The sequence below is a fragment of the Podarcis gaigeae genome, assembly GCF_964106915.1.
Source record: "Podarcis gaigeae genome assembly, chromosome: 8".
Lineage (NCBI taxonomy): Eukaryota > Metazoa > Chordata > Lepidosauria > Squamata > Lacertidae > Podarcis > Podarcis gaigeae.
The window spans coordinates 70,355,899-70,373,846 of NC_139684.1; the positions used below are offsets into that span (position 1 = coordinate 70,355,899).

The 17,948-nt window shown below is 43.9% G+C and overlaps 1 protein-coding gene across 10 annotated transcripts in view; it reads right to left on the reverse strand.

Moving 5' to 3' along the window:
• Nucleotides 1-2,770: 2,770 nt before the first annotated feature.
• EYA3 (EYA transcriptional coactivator and phosphatase 3) overlaps nucleotides 2,771-17,948 on the reverse strand; it is a 55,228-nt gene continuing 40,050 nt past the window's right edge. For 9 of the 10 annotated variants that reach the window (XM_083750815.1, XM_083750811.1, XM_083750816.1 and 6 more), the window contains 11 exons: nucleotides 17,192-17,277; nucleotides 16,813-16,996; nucleotides 14,834-14,973; nucleotides 13,101-13,184; nucleotides 11,923-12,012; nucleotides 11,557-11,615; nucleotides 10,485-10,642; nucleotides 9,158-9,272; nucleotides 7,336-7,457; nucleotides 6,421-6,521; nucleotides 2,771-5,518 (listed from right to left, as the gene is read on the reverse strand). In XM_083750815.1, the coding sequence (XP_083606941.1) occupies nucleotides 5,438-5,518; nucleotides 6,421-6,521; nucleotides 7,336-7,457; nucleotides 9,158-9,272; nucleotides 10,485-10,642; nucleotides 11,557-11,615; nucleotides 11,923-12,012; nucleotides 13,101-13,184; nucleotides 14,834-14,973; nucleotides 16,813-16,996; nucleotides 17,192-17,277 (1,220 nt within the window). In that variant the 3' untranslated portion in view covers nucleotides 2,771-5,437. Of the gene's footprint in view, nucleotides 5,519-6,420; nucleotides 6,522-7,335; nucleotides 8,061-8,436; nucleotides 9,273-10,484; nucleotides 10,643-11,556; nucleotides 11,616-11,922; nucleotides 12,013-13,100; nucleotides 13,185-14,833; nucleotides 14,974-16,812; nucleotides 16,997-17,191; nucleotides 17,278-17,948 lie in introns of all 10 variants that reach the window. The other variant, XR_014567135.1, reaches the window with a different exon arrangement.

The window sequence follows — 17,948 nt, forward strand, 5'->3', positions numbered from 1 at the left end:
GAAGGGAAGGCCACCAGCCAGACACAAGTCCAATAGCATTCTGTCTCTTCTGCTGTGAAGCTGCCACAGATCTGAAATACTAAAGAGAATGGAAACTTCCTCTGACAGGAAGTTTGCTTCACACTGCCCATTATAAAGTAGAGAGCTTTATGGACACCATGCCTTGTTTCACGTTTCCTTAACAGCCAAGTAGTCTCCAAAAAGAGGAAGAAGCCTTTTAATAGGACTTCTACCTTCCTCTCTCCAGCTTTTCAAACCAACCGCAGTGTGATATAATACGGAACGTTATCAAGTTTTTTGTGCAAATCAACAGTAGGTGATGCTGTCGGCTGCAAAGAACACACACCGAGGAAACTGTATTAAGCCTGAGAAGAATGAACTTGCCCTTTTCTCCCAGTACTCAGGCAGATGAGTTCTTGAGGTCCTTATCTGCTCTGATAGTAAAGAATCCTTAGATGAGTCATTTGAAAATAGACAAATGCCCATTTGTTTCATTGCAGCCAGCAAATGGTATCCCACAACTGGGTCATGCAAGATAAGGCTTTGTATTCTGTTTGATTGCATTGGCATTACTGTTGGAGTCCTGAACACCACTGAGTGGAACAGCAGGGGCCTATAAATAAATAGTTAACAGAAAAGCCAATCAAACAGTTGAAAGCCTAGCATGATGTCGTGAGCCTGTGGCACAACTCATATAGGTTGGCACACTTATGGGCTAATCTCCAGTTGCTATTTTCCATGTGTTTCAGCAAGCATGCTTAACCTGGCTACTTTTGTTTTGGAGCAAAAGCAGTCACGGGGCCCAAGTCTGGAACACATTCCTGAGCTGAACTGGGACCTTGAACATATCTGCTGAAACTCTCCCCTTCCCTCCCAGCTGTTTTTCCTGTCCTCCCCCCCAAATAAATTTGTTTGCTTCTGCTTTAAAATGAAACATCCAGAATAAACATGTGACCAACGTCATGAATTTGACCTGAAAGATGGGGCCGCTTTTGCAAACTTTGAAGCCCCAAATGCCAATAGCAGCAGCCACTCATATAATCTGGGAGAGGCTGAAAGTTTTTTTAAGGCCTGGGAAACTAAGAAATTCATGTGCCAAGAGGCATGTAGGCCCAGGGCAAGCCACTCTTGGCAGGCAATTCTAGAGTTGCTGGTTGCAGCACCTCAGTTCAGTGAGGGCATCTATGAAGAATCTCCAACAATCTCAGGAAATGGGCAGGCTGATGCAGACATAGACAGTACTCCCAAGCTCCTCCCTGAAAAGCGTCAATGTTGAAATAATGTACGTGGGTTAGTGGGTGCAACACATGGCATCCACATGGCTTTTCTGAGAACAGTCCTTTCCCTTTGAAGCCAGGTCACCTGTGCTCATTTCTAAGGGTGGAGCAGCTCTCCTTCAAAGGAATTTCAAACCACTGCTCTAGGTATTTTAGAGGTGGGGAGACATGTTGGCTTGGCGTGACTCATCGCTAAAAAAATGCAATACCAACTTTGCTATGAGGCTATGGACTGACACATTGGGAGTTCCTTATCTTTTGATCGTGAGCCCCACAAGTCTGGCTGTGCTTCGTATTTCGGGAAGGAAAGTGATTATCAGCCTCCTCCACATTATACTGGTGGCAGCTGTTTCTCTGGGCTCGCAGGTCTCTGCATCACAGCAGATAAGAACTCTGACCCAAAGGCTCTGGCTGTCTGCCAAGCTTTCCTTGGGCTGTCCCTTGCATTAAAACTACCCAGAGCATATGCATGTAACAGGAGCCACGTCTCACCAAGGGGATGTGGGGAACTGGTGGCCCTCCAGATGCTGTTATTGGACTCAAACTCTCATCAGTCCCAGCCAGGATGGTCAATAGTCAGGGATAATAGGAGCTGTAGTCTGGCAATATATGGAGGGCCACACGTTACTCGTCCATGGTGTACACTGTTTTGAGCAAATTGCAGGCAGTACAGGCCACAAACATTTGAGCTAAGGGCCACATTGATCCAGGGATAGGCTGGGGGGGCATGTCTAAGTGTAAACAAGGGCATGGCCAACTTAACCTTTTAAAAATAAAGGTTGTTGAGGGTTCGGTGACACAACAAGCTTATTACGGAATCGCAGCAGGGGAATGGTCAGTAAAAAAAAATATCAAATTTTGGGGACCCACAAACAATCCTTTGGCATCATAGAATTGCAGGGGACTTATCAGAGTCGATAAAAATGTTTTTAAGCCTTCAAGTGGAAAATGTTTGGTGAGCCTTGGAGGATCACGGCATCACAATGGGGGGAACCATAAAACCAGAATGGGGAAATGGGGGGGAAGCATAGGGGATTTTTTTTTTAAAAAAAGGAATGACAAAATTTTGGAAGAGCACACAAAAATCTCTTGGGTGTCTGGCTATATAAACAGTGTGGCTGTTTAATAAGGCTTAATAATTAATAAGGCTTGCAGCTTGAATGTGAGATATAAAGTCTCAATACAGTGGTACCTCGGGTTAAGTACTTAATTTGTTCCAGAGGTCCGTTCTTAACCTGAAACTGTTCTTAACCTGAAGATCACTTTAGCTAATGGGACCTCCTGCTGCCGCCGTGCCGCTGGAGCACGATTTCTGTTCTCATCCTGAAGCAAAGTTCTTAACCTGAAGCACTATTTCTGGGTTAGCGGAGTCTGTAACCTGAAGCGTATGTAACTCGAGGTACCACTGTACATACGAATCCACACACACCAACTTTCCTTGCACCGAGAGTGAGCTTGGATCAAGTTTTCAGAAAGCAGGAATAGAACAACGGTTTTTTTATACAGAAAATAAAGACTTTATTTTTCCAGTTCACAAGGACAGTTCCCATTACACAGAACATGATGCTTGAGGAAACCTACAGCCGTTAATGCCTTCTAATCATAACCATAAGCACAGCTGATGCCAATTCTGGACACCTGCAGGACTCCGAGGGTGAATCAGCATTTCTAATCTACACCAGCGCATGCAGCTGCCTCTGGTGCTTGGTGGGATTCAGACTGCAATGGAAACACAGGCAGAGTTGGAGCTGAGAACGCAAGACTCCCAAGCTCACTGCAGGGACGTAAAAGATGCAGAGAGCCCACGATTGCATTAGAAGGGAACTGGCTGGTGCTTGAATGCTAAACAGTGGGGAAGAGTAGGAAGGGGCAAGGAGCCAGTTTCCAAATACTGTATGAAGACCCAAGAGAAACGCAGCCAGTGAGTTCAATGATAACAAGAGCCTGGACAATCTTTATTAACGTTAACACAGAATATGTACCATCCCCTGAGTGGGTTAGGAAACATCAGAGAGGACACTATATAAATATTGGTATCTGATGCAAAAAAACAAAGCTTCACACACGTCAGCTAAAGGTCTTCTGAAATCTTGAAGGCGTTCGAAACAGTTTCGCCAAGTAAAACAAAACTCAGGGCAACAACGGTCAGTTTCCTGGTGGCTTAACAAATCCCTGCCCGCTACTCTTTCTGCAAACACTTAAAAAAAACAAAAACAAAACAACACTAGGTTAATTTAAATGGGGGCCGGGCAAGGTATTTCCCTACAGTTGCTGACATATCCAAGAGTTGCAATGGAAGTTAAGGCACAGAGTTGATTTCAAAGTCAAGCACAGCCCACACCGATACAGTAGGAGATGACTCAGGAATGGCTGCTCAGCTAGTGACCTTTCTGGCCTTCGCAAAGGAGTTAAAAATTCACAAAAAGCTGGAATTACAATAACAGGGTTTCTTTTAGAAGTGAGTTTCCTTTCTGAGGGAGTGGGATGCATTTTCATCCCAAAGAATACTGTTATGTTGCCTTCTGTGAGCTTGCAATAAACGTCAGGAAACAGCAGCTTTCTGGCACCCTGTACGGCTTTCTCTGTGGTGTATGTTCCTCTGCAGAATCTATTATACACTATGTTCTTGCAGGGAAAGAAAACAGAATTCTGCCTACCTAGCAAGAACTTATTCTCCACCTGCTGGTATGAATGGAACTATGAGTCCCTACAGTTCCTGCCTTACTACTTAAAGAGTATGCAGATAAAGCACTGTCGGGTGGGTGATCAGCAGTAGGTCCTGCATGGTACCAAATGCAATGGGGACTTTTCTTGGGACATGAGAGTCTTTGACTGGGACTAAAAAATAAATGCATCTGCACCTGTCAAAGCCAGATGCAAAGAACTTGGCAGGGTCCCTAGCTTCAGCAACCCATTTTGGAATTCTGAATATTAAGTGGCATATAGTTGAAATAAAAATAATGAAATAAATTGTTGGAGGTTCCTCTTTGAAACTTTCGGGGGTTTCCACCCCTATAGTCATTAGCAATTTGCATTTTCTGCTCTGCAGGTGTCCCTACTTCCCTTTCACTAAGCCAGTGCTTGACCCTGACACTATGGTAACTATCTCCTATTCTGAATTAAAGAAAAGATTCGCAGACCTGCAAGTTGCCAGACACTCCATTCTGCCTAACTCCCTCCACCACAAAAAAAAAATTGCAAAGAGGCAGCACTCTTGATGCAAAACGAGGAAGCTATAAGTTCCTGCCAAGTTGGAATATTGAATGCAAATTTTTATGCAAATTACACTAAAGTATTTGCAAAGGAGGTGTTTTCCTAGCTGGATTTTCTCTGCTAGCTGGGCAGCTCCTATCATTTCACACTGTGCTGCCTCTTAAAAAATCCTGCTTCTACTTATGCAAGTCAGCTGTCAAAAAGAAGGAAGAAATGGTGTTTCCCCCTTTTCTGTCACTCGGGTAATCTGACCTCACCTGCACCTAAATGTCATGCTGCTGCTTGGGAGTGGAGAGACAGAGAGACAGATTATTCAGAAGAACTGGCCCCAGCCACCCCTTCTTGGAGCCAGGCACTGAGGGGATGGCTGCCTATAATCAGTACCCCAGCAGACACTGGGAGAACTTCTTCTGTCCTCTCAACACACAGAATTGTTTTGTGGCCTTTCCATGAAAATCTACAGCCCTTTCTGGCTTTGCAGGAAGGGAAATGTTTCTGGACCCTTTTCTGTAAAAAAATAAACAATCAGTTCACTTCTCTTTATGTTCTGAAAGCTCGAGAGAGAGGCCTGGAGGTGACAAAGTACTCTACAAAAAAACAAAAAACAAAAACCACAACCCACTGCTTTTTTTCCTTTACTTTTTTTTTTAAGAAAATGCATAATATTATACCACCAAAGGTTGCACAGTGGGTTAGGTCTGTACTGCTGGAGATTCCTAGCCAGGATGCTCTGTTTTGGGTCTCCTCCTCAAATTCCCTTTGCCCAAACGCAGGCAGCAGTGAAAGGCTTGGGTGGCTCTCCTGGGATAAACGACGCTGTGGCGCCTCCTACTGTACACTTCCATTAGCTACATTGCTCTGTCTGGATGAAAAAGGAAGTCCCCAAGTCTGCTCTTGCCAAGATGGGGCTGTCGGGAGCTGTGCCGGACTGCCTGCTGCTCAGCTCCTCACAGAAAGTCCAGTTCGAGGGCCTGGTGGAGCGACACCAGATCGGCGTGATTCGTGATTCTCCAGAAGGGCATGTTGTGCTGCAAAACAAAAGAGGTGGAGGGGTGTTAAGAAACAAGCACATAAGCAACTTGTGTGGCGGGAATGGAAGTCAGTGCTCTGCAGGAGATGAGTGAACACAGGCCTCACAAGTGAGGAAATGAAAAAAAGAGTCAGGAAAGGTTCACAGGCAACCAGCCAATGTTGCTATTTTCAGAAGAAGAAGAAGCACGCAGTTGACAGCAGTTGCTAAAGTACAGCTAGGCCACCCTACCTAGCGAGGGTGAGGCTTTCCCTGGGAGCATGTTCAAAATCCCCTTTGACATTGAGGTCCAGCTCCGAGGGCCTTCTGGCAGTTCCCTCACTGAGAGAAGTGGGGTTGCAGGGAACCAGGCAGAGGGCCTTCTCGGTAGTGGCGCCTGCCCTGTGGAACGCGCTCTCATCAGATGTCAAAGAGATAAACAACTATCTGACTTTTAGAAGACATCTGAAGGCAAGATTTAAATGTTTTATGTTTTATCCTGTTCTTAATATTTTGTTGGGAGCTGCCCAGAGTGGCTGGGGAAATCCAGCCAGATGGGGAGGGGGTATATATATATATATATATATATATATATATATATATATATATAATTGTTATTATTATTCTTATCTGTGGAGCCATCCTTCCGCCTTCTGAAGATCTCCATTTGGATATGCTGGGTCATCCGCAGACACCCCAGGCAAGCTCCAACACACTGCGAAATGAAATATACGCAACCAAAAAGGGGGCAAAGGACACCCAAGGATGCTATGGCTGTGTTGTCTCTAAGGCAAACAGGCTCCGGCCATCTGGCAGTGCCTGCAGGAAGAAGGGAGGCAATGGATTATTACTGGAGTGCAAAAAGGGAGCCCGCTCTTCTCAGGAAGGGTGCTGCAAGACAAACGTAGTCAACAGTCTCACCTGTTTGGCTGCCATCTCTTCATCACGCCCATCTCCAATCACCACATATGTCACCTTCTTCCCAAACCGAGAGATAATCCTTTCAAAACAGCTCTCTTTACCTGTCAAGAGATTACAAACACACTGGAGCTTATGGTCAAAGGAAAGGTACAGGCCCCAGTGGGGCTGGTGTCAGTATGTGGTACCTGTGGGCAGCTGTTTGGGCCCCAGCACCATGGCAGGGCTCGCTCTTCCCTTGAACCCTGAACCTTGCCTGCAGGGCCTCTCCAACAGCTTTGTTGAAAGGCTCAGCAACCTTTGGCTCTTCTCCAAATTGTTTCCATTCCTACTGTTCACTACAAGATCTCTGTAATTTAGAATGCCTGAGCTTGCTTTTTTCCTATTCCCTCCTAGTTCGTTTTCTTTTTACATCGTGTCTCTTAGTGAACTGGGGCAGGGGCTGTCATCTCACCGATTTTTGTAAGCCATTCTGGAAGCCCTGTTTGGTGGAAGGGCAGGATAAAAATGCCAAAACTACTACTACTACTACTACTACTACTACTACTACTACTGCCAATGACCTTTTCAAATTGATCAACATTGTAAGACACTTAGAGAACCTGTTTAAGAAATAGTAATAAATAAATAAAATTATGTAGCTGATAGGAGTACTAAAGCCCAGTTTATCCACCCACTATAGAGATTGCAACAGTATCTGAGAGCACAGCTTTGCTCCAAAAGGCTTTGAGCCAACAAAGGTCTTTTAAGGAAACATGCAGAAAGTGGAACATGTGCTGTCGGGGTTGCTTTGATGCACTGAAGTCTCCCCCTCTTTCCGGGGAGGTTGTACAAACCCAGGTTGTACAAGAGGGCCGACTCCCTACTGCCACCCAAGACAACCGCCAAAGAGAGTTGGAATTTGATGTCACCACCTACCTATTTTTGTTGCGCTATAAATATTTTCAATTGGGAAGACGTCACCTAATCCATACAGCAGAACTTTGGCCAGAGCCGGCACCAGCTGAGTAGTCGTTATCAGAACATTCACACAATTCTTTCTAGAAAGTGGCAAGAGAAATGGGTCAGGGTGAGGCGCTTGCTTATACAAAGTTGAAAAAGAGGTGGGATGCTGCCAGCCTCATATTTGCAAGCACTAATGGAAGGAACAAGAAATGACATGAAACTCAAGACTGGATCCTCCCCTTTTATGCATTACAGTATTTGCTATTCTTTGTACCTCTCATCCATATTTCAAATGACCCTAGCTCTCTGGGGCTGACATTTGCAATGGTTTAGTGTTAAGGCTGGTCTTGGCTTCCAGTTATTCAAACGGTGATATTGTGATGCAGCAAATTAATTGCAAAGAGTTTGCCTGATAATGCATTACAGATCCATTCGAAACAATTAAATTAAGCACATAAAAAGGCAAGAGATAAAATCATGTTTAATATCCAGTGCTTTTTTCAGGGGGTACTTGCTATAACAACTTCCTAGGTGAGTACAGGCACCTATTTTTCATTAAAAAAGCACTGGGTATATCTATATGTGCGTCTCTCTATCTAGCTAAATCTAAATATGTGTGTGCATGCAGGCGAACTAATACCAGTGTACTGGAAGAAGTAAAGATCACAAGTATTGAAGCAATGATCCTTCAACATCAACTTCGTTGGACTGGTCATGTTGTGCGGATGCCTGATTATCATCTCCCAAAGCAACTATTCTATTCCGAACTTAAAAATGGAAAGCATAATGCTGGTGGTCAACAAAAGAGGTTTAAAGACAAGGCAAGTCTAAAAAAATGTAGTATAAATACTGACAACTGGGAAACGCTGGCCTGCGGGCACTCCAGCTGGAGAATAGCCTTTACCAAAGGTGTCATGGGCTATGAAGACACTTGAACTTAGGACCCAAGGGAGAAACATGCTAAGAGGAAGGCATGCTTGGCGAACCCTCACCGTGATCAACTCCCACCCAGAAACCAATGTCCCCACTGTGGAAGGACATGTGGATCCAGAACTGGCCTCCACAGTCACCTACGGACTCATTGTTAAAATCGTGTTTATGGAAGACAATCTTACTCGGCTACGAGTGATCGCCGAAGAAGAAGAAGACATAAACAGGGCACTGAAATTGCCCTCCTTCGCTTCTGATGATGGGGCAACTGGCAAAAGGTATCTGCAGATTACATTATTAAACACGTAATGGGAAGCAGATTGCTGGATGGGGCCAGCAGTGCATATGCACTAGCAGAGCCAATCTAGTACTCCTGCTGGTGCTTTTGCACTGCGCTAATCACCCCCCCCCCCACACACACCCCACCCCTCTCCTCCTGTGTAAGCAATAATGACCCACCCATCAGGAAGCAAGTGTAGCAATGCCGCTCTACCCAGTGAGCTCCTTCTGCATGTAATATAATATTGTGTGCATGTGGCATGTATTATGATCAATAAAAAAATAATCTAATCTGACAAATGCATATTTCCTGTACACCTTAATGAGATGCAAATTATCCCATTTCTCTTGCCCACCTCCCCTGGCCTTTAAGTCTTTGACTGGATCAAAGGCAATGCAGCCGTGTGTTTGGGTACCAAGGCACAAGGATCTCTACCGAAACACTGTAGTTGCATCACAATTCAGACCATATATTTCTACCCAATAGTGTATGAGACACATCACTGTAAAAAATGCATAGCAAGCACCACATTGCACTAGAGCTATAAAATATGGCAGCTGGCAGAGCAGACACTTCTCTCCATACCTTGACTGGATGAGCAGCAGGGACTTTAACGCTGTTCCCAACCAGGAATCTGTTAACATTTCTATGTCTTCCCTTAATCTCTGCAATGCCTCCTTCTTTTCTGGGCTGAGAAGGGCTGCAAAATGCACACAAATTACATTGGTCAGAAAGCAGAAACATAAGTATATCAAGTAACGGGTTGTATCCAAACTAAGTTCTGCTCAGAGAAGACCCACTGAAATTAATGGACCTAAGTTAGCCATTAATTTAAATAGATCTGAGTATGACTCACATTGGAAACAACCCTTTATTATCGGTGCAATCAGAGGAAGGGCCCAACTTTGTGATTTCTGGATTCATTTCATTTGGAAGTGTTTCAGTACAGAAATGACATGAAAACGTCAAGTGAAACATTTTCAACCCCAGCATTTATTCATTTTGGAATTTATAGGTTGCTTTTCTGCACTCAAGATGGTTTGCAAATGGTTACATATAAAACATTCCACATTGCACAAAAACAATCTTGCTCTCCATTAATGGGACTCATTTTTGAATTGGCCCCTCACAGATACATTTATGCTAAAATACAGTGATAAATAACCTATTGTAAAAAGGTGAAAGATCTCCGAGTAATCTGTTTTACCTCTTCAGGCATTTCACCAATGTGGAAATAGGTATTTATTTTATAAAACGGGGGATTTCACAGACATGATTAGCTATCTCTTTTGCCTTCAATATGTCTTTCAATTCCAGACAATTCAGATGTCAAACTGTTAAGGCAATCCAGTTTATCCAGTCTGGACAAAATGCTAAGCCACAGTTTAGCATTATGAGGATGAGCTGCTACAAGCCTTGGGCCCCATGTGCATGGCTACAAGAAATCTAGAATCTTTCCCTGATGTTTTAGATTAATCACAGCGAAGGGAAGTCAAGAGTATGGTGATGTTATGGTTGTATATACGGATGAGCTAAAAATTATGGTTTGAAATTTTATGATTTTTGTTTGTTTTTTGTTATTATAAAATTAATAAATTGCATTAAAAAACCATAAAAAACAGAAGCCCTGGAAGAGTGGAATGCAAGTCCCAGGCTCAGTGCAACTTTTCCTCATAACAGTAAACCCCTCTTGGCATTACATGTGAACCAACCCAGTTACTAAAATGCTGGCATGGTCTTTAACGACAGAAAAATGAAACTGCCCCACCCCAGTTTTCAAGGTTGGTTGGCTGATTGTGGCCCCACCTCTCCAACACGAAAGAGCTTAATGACGTCAGAAGAACCCTACCCCTGCAGCCTGGTGCCTATACCCTCAGGTTGCAGCAGGAGCATGGATGCTGCTCACACTCACCTACTACGTTGCTTTTGTATTTGTCATAGACCTCGCGCACCTTCCGATAGCGGAAAGCCAGCTTCCTCATCCAATCCACTCCACCCTGGACTCCTGCTGAGCCATGATTGGCATTGTTTCCTGAGCCACTGAAGCCATCCGTGGAAAAATTGTAGTTGCTGAGACACAAAATGTTGTATTTGTATTACACCTACTGGCAACTTCTACCTGGATCATTGTTAGATAGATGACTCAAGTCCTCTTGCATAACCCACAGCAGATCTCCCTGCACATGAAAATACTCAGCACCATTCCCTGCTGATCTGCCGCTCAGATACCTGAATACCAGTTCTAATTTAGACTTTGTGTAATGAGGGTCTGATCACCTTATCATTATCACCAGATCAGGACAGGTCTGCCCTGAGATCTACAGGCATAGGGCGGTATACAAATTTAATAAATAAAATGAAATAAAAATAAATACAGTGGTACCTCTGGTCCGTTCTTAACCTGAAACTGTTCTTAACCTGAAGCAGCACTTTAGCTAATGGCGCCTCCCGCTCCCACTGCGCCACCAGTGCATAATTTCTGTTCTCATCCTGAAGCAAAGTTCTTAACCCGAGGTACTATTTCTGGGTTAGCGGAGTCTGTAACCTGAAGTGTCTGTAACCCGAGGTACCACTGTATCTTGGGCTCAGTTTCCTCTTGAATCTTAAGTCCTGACAGCTGGGGGAAATATGGGGTTCTTCATGGACAAGTTACCCTGGAATCTCTGTTAGCAAGTATTGTTTCTTGAGCTGCTTTCAGAAATGCCCCTATTCGAGAGGTCTATAAAGGAGAGACAGCAGCTCAGTGGTAGAGCAGATGTTATGCATGCAGTTCCAGTTCTAATACTTGGTTCCTCCAGTTTAAAAAAAATCTCAGGTTGCAGGTGGAGGAGGAGGAGAAAGGGGGGGGCAGGAAGTCACTGTGACTGCTTCCTAGGTAGGGTGGACAAAACGTCACCTGTTTGAAAGTCCCATAAAAACACTGTAAGGGGTCCTTTCTGTTGCCACATTTTAGACCTTGGAAGCAACCAATACAAATGTATCACCTTAAATCTTGCCCATTGTCATCTGATGCAACGTCTTCCACGTGAACTTGGTCACACTCCTGCAGTGAGAGAAAATTAAGCTTAGGAAGCTCCCTTATACCAAGTTGCAGGGGGTTGGACTAGATGGCCCTTGGGGTCCCTTCCAACTCTACAATTCTGTGATTCTAAGTCAGACTATGTGTCCATCCAGCCCAGTTATTGTCTGCCCCATGAGTTGGGAACTTGCCACTCTCCTAATGCTGCTAGACTTCCAACTCCAAGCAGCCCTAGCCAGAATAGCTAGCAGCAGGGCATGATAGGAACTGTAGTCCAGTAACCTTTGGAAAGTTCATGCATTCCAACTGGAATTTGGAAGAGAACACATACCTCTAAGTCATTGAAAAATAGGTGTGTGTCGGCAACTTCAAAAATCATTTCTTCCATGGTCAAACCAGAGCTAATCACTAGAGTTGGATCCTAGAAGTTAGAATGGAAAATAGAATGGAAAAGAGGAAGAGGTCAGTATTAAACCGCATTGAAGTAAAATGGGATATTTTAGAACATGAAGCTCATTCTACAAGGTGTGACCGGAAAGTTTGGTGAATGGTCACAGAAATTGGAAAGTGAGAAATATTTGAACGTACAATTGGCATTGGAAACCCACAAAATGCTCTCAATTGTGTACAGAGATGAAGCTGTAACTCAAAAGACAGTGTATAAGTGGTTTAAGTGTTTTCATGAATGGTGGCAAGCCATTGAAGATGACCCTCAGTCTGGCAGACCATCAACTAGCAGAACAGCAGCAAATGTCAACGGAGTTCATGAGTTATTGATGCAGGATCAGCATTTGTCCATCCGAATGATGGCGGAAGAATTGCATATTCAGCATGAAATCTTTACTGAGGTTACTGAGTTGTCCCACCCTCCATACTCTCCTGAGCTGGCCCCACCGGATTTCTTTCTTTTCCCAAAACTGAAATCTGCACTGAAATGGTGCAGATTTCCCAACATTTCACACATCCAAGCTGCTTTGACGAGGGAACTGAAAGCAGTACGAAAAGAGGACTTCTCCAGAAGTTTCCAACAGTTCTACAAATGCTGTCAATGGTGCATTGTATCAGAGGGGGCCTACTTTGAAGGCCTGTAAGGTATGTATGTTCGAATATTTTTCGCTGTCTGATTTCTGTGACCATTCACGAACTTTCCAGTCACACCTTGTATGCAGAGCTGTCACTCAGTGAAAGATACACTACAGTGCACTCTTATGCATGTCAGAAGTAAATCCCAGCAAGTTCAATGGGCCTTACTCCCAGGTCTATGGGACTGCAGCCATAGGCTTACCTAGGAGTAAGGCTAGGTCTGAAGCAAACCAAAAAGGAGAGAGAATGGGAGTGTGGATCTAACGACATCCCATCTCTGTAACAGGGCCAGATAAAGTTTCTCATATTTCCTTCTGAGCACTATCCCTGATTCACTGCTACTAGATTTGCAATCAGTATTTATTAGCTCAGAGCAAAGATCAAACAATTCAGAAGTTTTGCAGTAAAAGCAAAAACACTAGTTACCTTCCCGTATTTCTGGGCATATGATCCTGTTAGAAGAGAATGAAATATTATGATGGTCTCATCCAAGTCCCATAGGAACACTCGCTGAAGAAGAAAGGAAAAATAGTAGAGGTTAGCTTGCTTTTGTTCAACTGCCTAGAAAGTCCCCCCACCTCCATTTTGGAAGCTTAAAGAGGACACCACAGATTAAGTCTGCTTTTGAAAAAATCTTAAATGTAGCCGAGGGAAGATCACCCAATGAAGCTCTACAATAGGAGATTCAGCAGAGTCAAAAGGAAGTCCTTCACACAACACATACACTATGGACTTACTTGCCACAAGGTAAAATATTTGCTACCACCTTGGACACCTTTAAAATGGGATTGGACAAATTCATGAAGAATAAGGCTACTAGTCATGATGGCTATGTATTAAATCCAGTTTCGGAGATAGCATGGCTCTGAATACCAGTAGCTGGGGAAGACTTGTTGGAGAGGGCTATTGTGCTCATGTCCTGCTTGGGGGCAAATGGTTGGCCTTTGAGAGAACTAGACAGGCCTCTGATCTGAATCAGCAGGGCTTTTCTTATGTCCCTAGTAGGGTTTTGCGTCTTCTGTGCAGGAATGATAATCGATGACACTGCATCTTGAATGTATAAATATGTTTATTAAGAGACACTGTCAAAGACTCTGGGGCTTGAAGTCTGAGGCTGAGGCCTACCATAGTAAACCACTGTGAGCTGGGATGTGACCAAGTTCTAAAGCTCTTTTCAGTTGCAGAAGGTAACGTGTGAGCAACATTAGCTCCTCTGATTGGCAGGCAGAATGCCGCTTTTCAATCGGCTAAAAAGTAGACACCTGCCCTCTGCCTTTGCCTGGTCAGCAGAGTACCTTTACTGGGAGGTTTCTTTCATCACCACAGATGACTTCCAAGTCCTTCTAGTGCTACCATTTTGAAGTGGGATGAGTCTATAAGTTACTTACTAAGCAGACAAGATAAAACCACACATTTTGTATGGGCAGTAATTTAGTTTTACATACTTCCATTTACATTTGTACAACTTTTATTTTATTTCATTTTAGCCATTTCAGTATTTGTTAGAGTAAGAATCACTTCTTTTTAAAGGGGCAAGGTGTGATTTGCCAAGGAATTTCAGCATTCTAAGTTTGTTTATGTTGTAGTTTAGTTGTGTCCAACTACTGTAAACTATCCTGCCTTACTTTTATATTGTTAAACTTTGCTTTGCAATGGTCTATGGACTAGAAACACAGAAATTTGATCTGATCTACAATACCAAGGTAAAGGTAAAGGTAAAGGTAAAGGTACCCCTGCCCGTACGGGCCAGTCTTGCCAGACTCTGGGGTTGTGCGCCCATCTCACTCAAGAGGCCAGGGGCCAGCGCTGTCCGGAGACACTTCCGGGTCACGTGGCCAGCGTGACATCGCTGCTCTGGCGAGCCAGAGCCGCACACGGAAACGCCGTTTACCTTCCCGCTGGTAAGCGGTCCCTATTTATCTACTTGCACCCGGAGGTGCTTTCGAACTGCTAGGTTGGCAGGCGCTGGGACCGAGCAGCAGGAGCGCACCCCGCCGCAGGGATTCGAACCGCCGACCTTTCGATCGGCAAGTCCTAGGCTCTGAGGCTTTAACCCACAGCGCCACCTGCGTCCAATACCAAACACAGTGTTAAAGCTTTGGAGAGAGGGGAGGGAGAGAGCGAGAGAGAGAGATGTGTGATAATAGCTGGAGACTAACTTCGAGCTCATTGTCCTGTGGTGAAGAAGCGTCTGCTTTCCTCTTCCCCCTGTTTTTCCCAGTCACGCTTTTCCTGGACTGATCCTCTACATCTTTACTAGCTGTCGCTCTCAGCAAAGATGGACTTGTAGATGGGTCTCCTGGAAAAAAGGGACAGCACAGACTTGTTATTTTATGCATCAATATACCAACCCTCAATACATTGCATTTCTACAGCAGCTGGTGTAACACAAAGAATAGAACAAAATGCAGAGTAATAAACATGGCACCCAAAACAACAAAGGAGGCAGCAGTATAACACACCTGGGAGTGAGAAACATTTGTGGGTGGTACAAAACATAAATGAGTTTTAAAAAATCACAGTAGGCACCAGATCAGTATCCCAAATGTGAATCTCTCCCCACCCGCCACATTTCAAATGGTGGAGAAACCAGCTAGAAGAGGGTCTTTGTGTTAGTATTTCATGCCTCCGATGCTGCAGAAGAGATTGGTGTAAATCACATGCCTGTCTGGGAAGAGTGTGGGAATGGAAGACAGTCTTATCTCTTCCATTGTATGTACTATGTACTGTACTTTTGCTTTTACTTCTGTGTGTTCTTCTCTTGGAGCTGGAGAGAGAAGACGCCATGAATCCTTTGCCTGTACATAGTGTGTAAATAAATATGTAGATTAGCTCTATGATGTCTCATGCTTCTTGCTGTGTTATGCTAGAAGATTACAGTGGTACCTAGGGTTAAGTACTTAATTCGTTCCGGAGGTCCGTTCTTAACCTGAAACTGTTCTTAACCTGAAGCACCACTTTAGCTAATGGGGCCTGCCACTGTGCCGCCAGAGCCCGATTTCTGTTCTTATCCTGAAGCAAAGTTCTTAACCTGAAGCACTATTTCTGGGTCAGCTGAGTCTGTAACCTGAAGAGTATGTAACCTGAAGCCTATGTAACCCGAGGTACCACTGTAGTGTGCATATATCATTTAATATATGTTGCTGAAGTGCACTGGAGTAAGAAGGGAAATGCATTTTCCAGAGCTGCGCATACTGGAGGAAGCTCAGAGTTTGGGGGCTGCAGGGGCATCCCAGGGCGTTTTCCAACACTTTGAAGGTGGCCTAAGTGTTCAGGCAGGTTGAGGTGAGATAGGTATTCCTTCAAGTATCTGGGTTTCAATTTGTGTAGGCCTTTAGCATAAGATTTAATTCACGCTTTGCGTCCCCCTTTATTAGGGAGCAATTCTGTGTGTCTCTGGCACATCTGGATGGCAATTCATTGGCTACTTGATGGAATTCACTGGTGTAAGATGTGCAGACAGCCACTCACTTGGACGGCTTTAAAAGGGGACTAGATGAATTTGTGGAGGAAGAGGTGACCAGTGCCTACAAGTCATGGTGTCTATATGCTACCCCCAGAATCAGAGGCTGCATGCTTCTGAATTACCGGTTCCTGGGTTCCGCAAGCAGAATAATGATTTGTCCTTATACTCTGCTAATAATAATAATAATAATAATAATAATAATAATAATTTTTTATTTATACCCCGCCCTCCCCAGCCAAGGCCGGGCTCCATGGGCTTTCCATGGACACTTGGCTTTCCATGGACTAGATGCACTGCAGGGGGTTGGACTAGATGACCCTTGGGGTCCTTTCCACCTCTACAATTCTATAATTGTATGAAGAACATGTATGCCACCTTGTACACCTTGGGGGAAAGGTGTGATGTGCAAATAATTAAAAAATAAAGTGGAAGTTGAGACCTTTTGGGACTGAGGGTTGGGGCAGAAGGCAATCGGTAGAATAGCAAAAAATAATTTCCCAGGGATAAAAGCAAAGTGCATTAATCAGACCAAGGTGCACTAAGACACAACTTATTGTATAGGTGAGTCCCCCACCCCTTCACCCCAATATGCACACACATAAGCATTTCCATACAAGCAGCATGAGCATATAGGGGCATTCTGAAATCAGTATCCTTTTTCCATCATATTACCAGAGGAATGTCTCTGCGCCGTCTGAGTAGGCACCATGGCATTTGGTTTTTCAGAAGGATACGTGGTTGTTGCTAAGGTGGGACTCTCTGTGCTGCTGTCTGCTGGTGCTACAACTCCAAAGCTTGAACTTGAGTAATATGGCTGGTATTGACTTTGGCCAAGAATTGTATATGTAGGATATTCCTATTCAAAAATAAGAGGGAAAGGGACAGCAAAACAAAGTAAGTCTTATTCCAAGTAAACATGGCTTACTATTGCCCTGTTAGCATTCAAGCATACAGTCTGAAAAATAATAAAAAGCTTCCTACCATTCAAAAACGAAAAGCATGGAGTAAAATAAGTTTGATGGAGGCTTATTTCTATGGGAGGAAACCATACCTGCTGAGAGATGCTGGCTACTGCTGATGCTGAAATATTGACAGCAGGTGAGGTGGTGGAAACTGAGTTGGCGTTGGTACTTGAAGCTGTAAAAATCAAACAGATGGCTATGTGTCAATCTGTTAGAAGTGCAAGCAGCAAAGCCAAATGGCATTGGAGCAGGGAAACTGCAGTGCTGGCATTCTTAGTGTCAATTGTGCTTTCCTTAATCAAAGGTGGAGTTTGCAAAGACTGAGCAACAATGCTGCCCCACAGACATCCTTTTGCTAAACAGGATGGAAGTGTCCTCAGTTCTGGAAGCAATGCTTTTAGATTCTGCCAGATAGTAGTAGTTTTTTATTTTTTAAAAAAACCTACATGAAAAAGATTGTTCCTTCCATACATAAAAGTCGGGAAACTATAACTTCAACTGCACAATATTACTAACAACAGACTAAGTTATCTGCATTTACCTTTCAGGAAAACCAGTGTGAAAAATTAACCAACATATTGGTTTCAAGTATGAATAACACTGTCTGGATCCAACCTAATCAATCATCATCTTCATCACTATAGAGAACTATGATGATTGCCAATAGGATTGGAGCCAAAATAAGGCTACTGAAGAACATGCAAGTGATATCAGTGTGCTCCAGGGAACTCAGAGGTTTACAGAAAGACAAGAGTTTATAAAAAGAAGCAAAACCAGAGACAGCCCAAGGAGGACTGAGAATACTCAATAGTCACAGAATGTTGTATCAGCTGGAAAAGAAAAAAA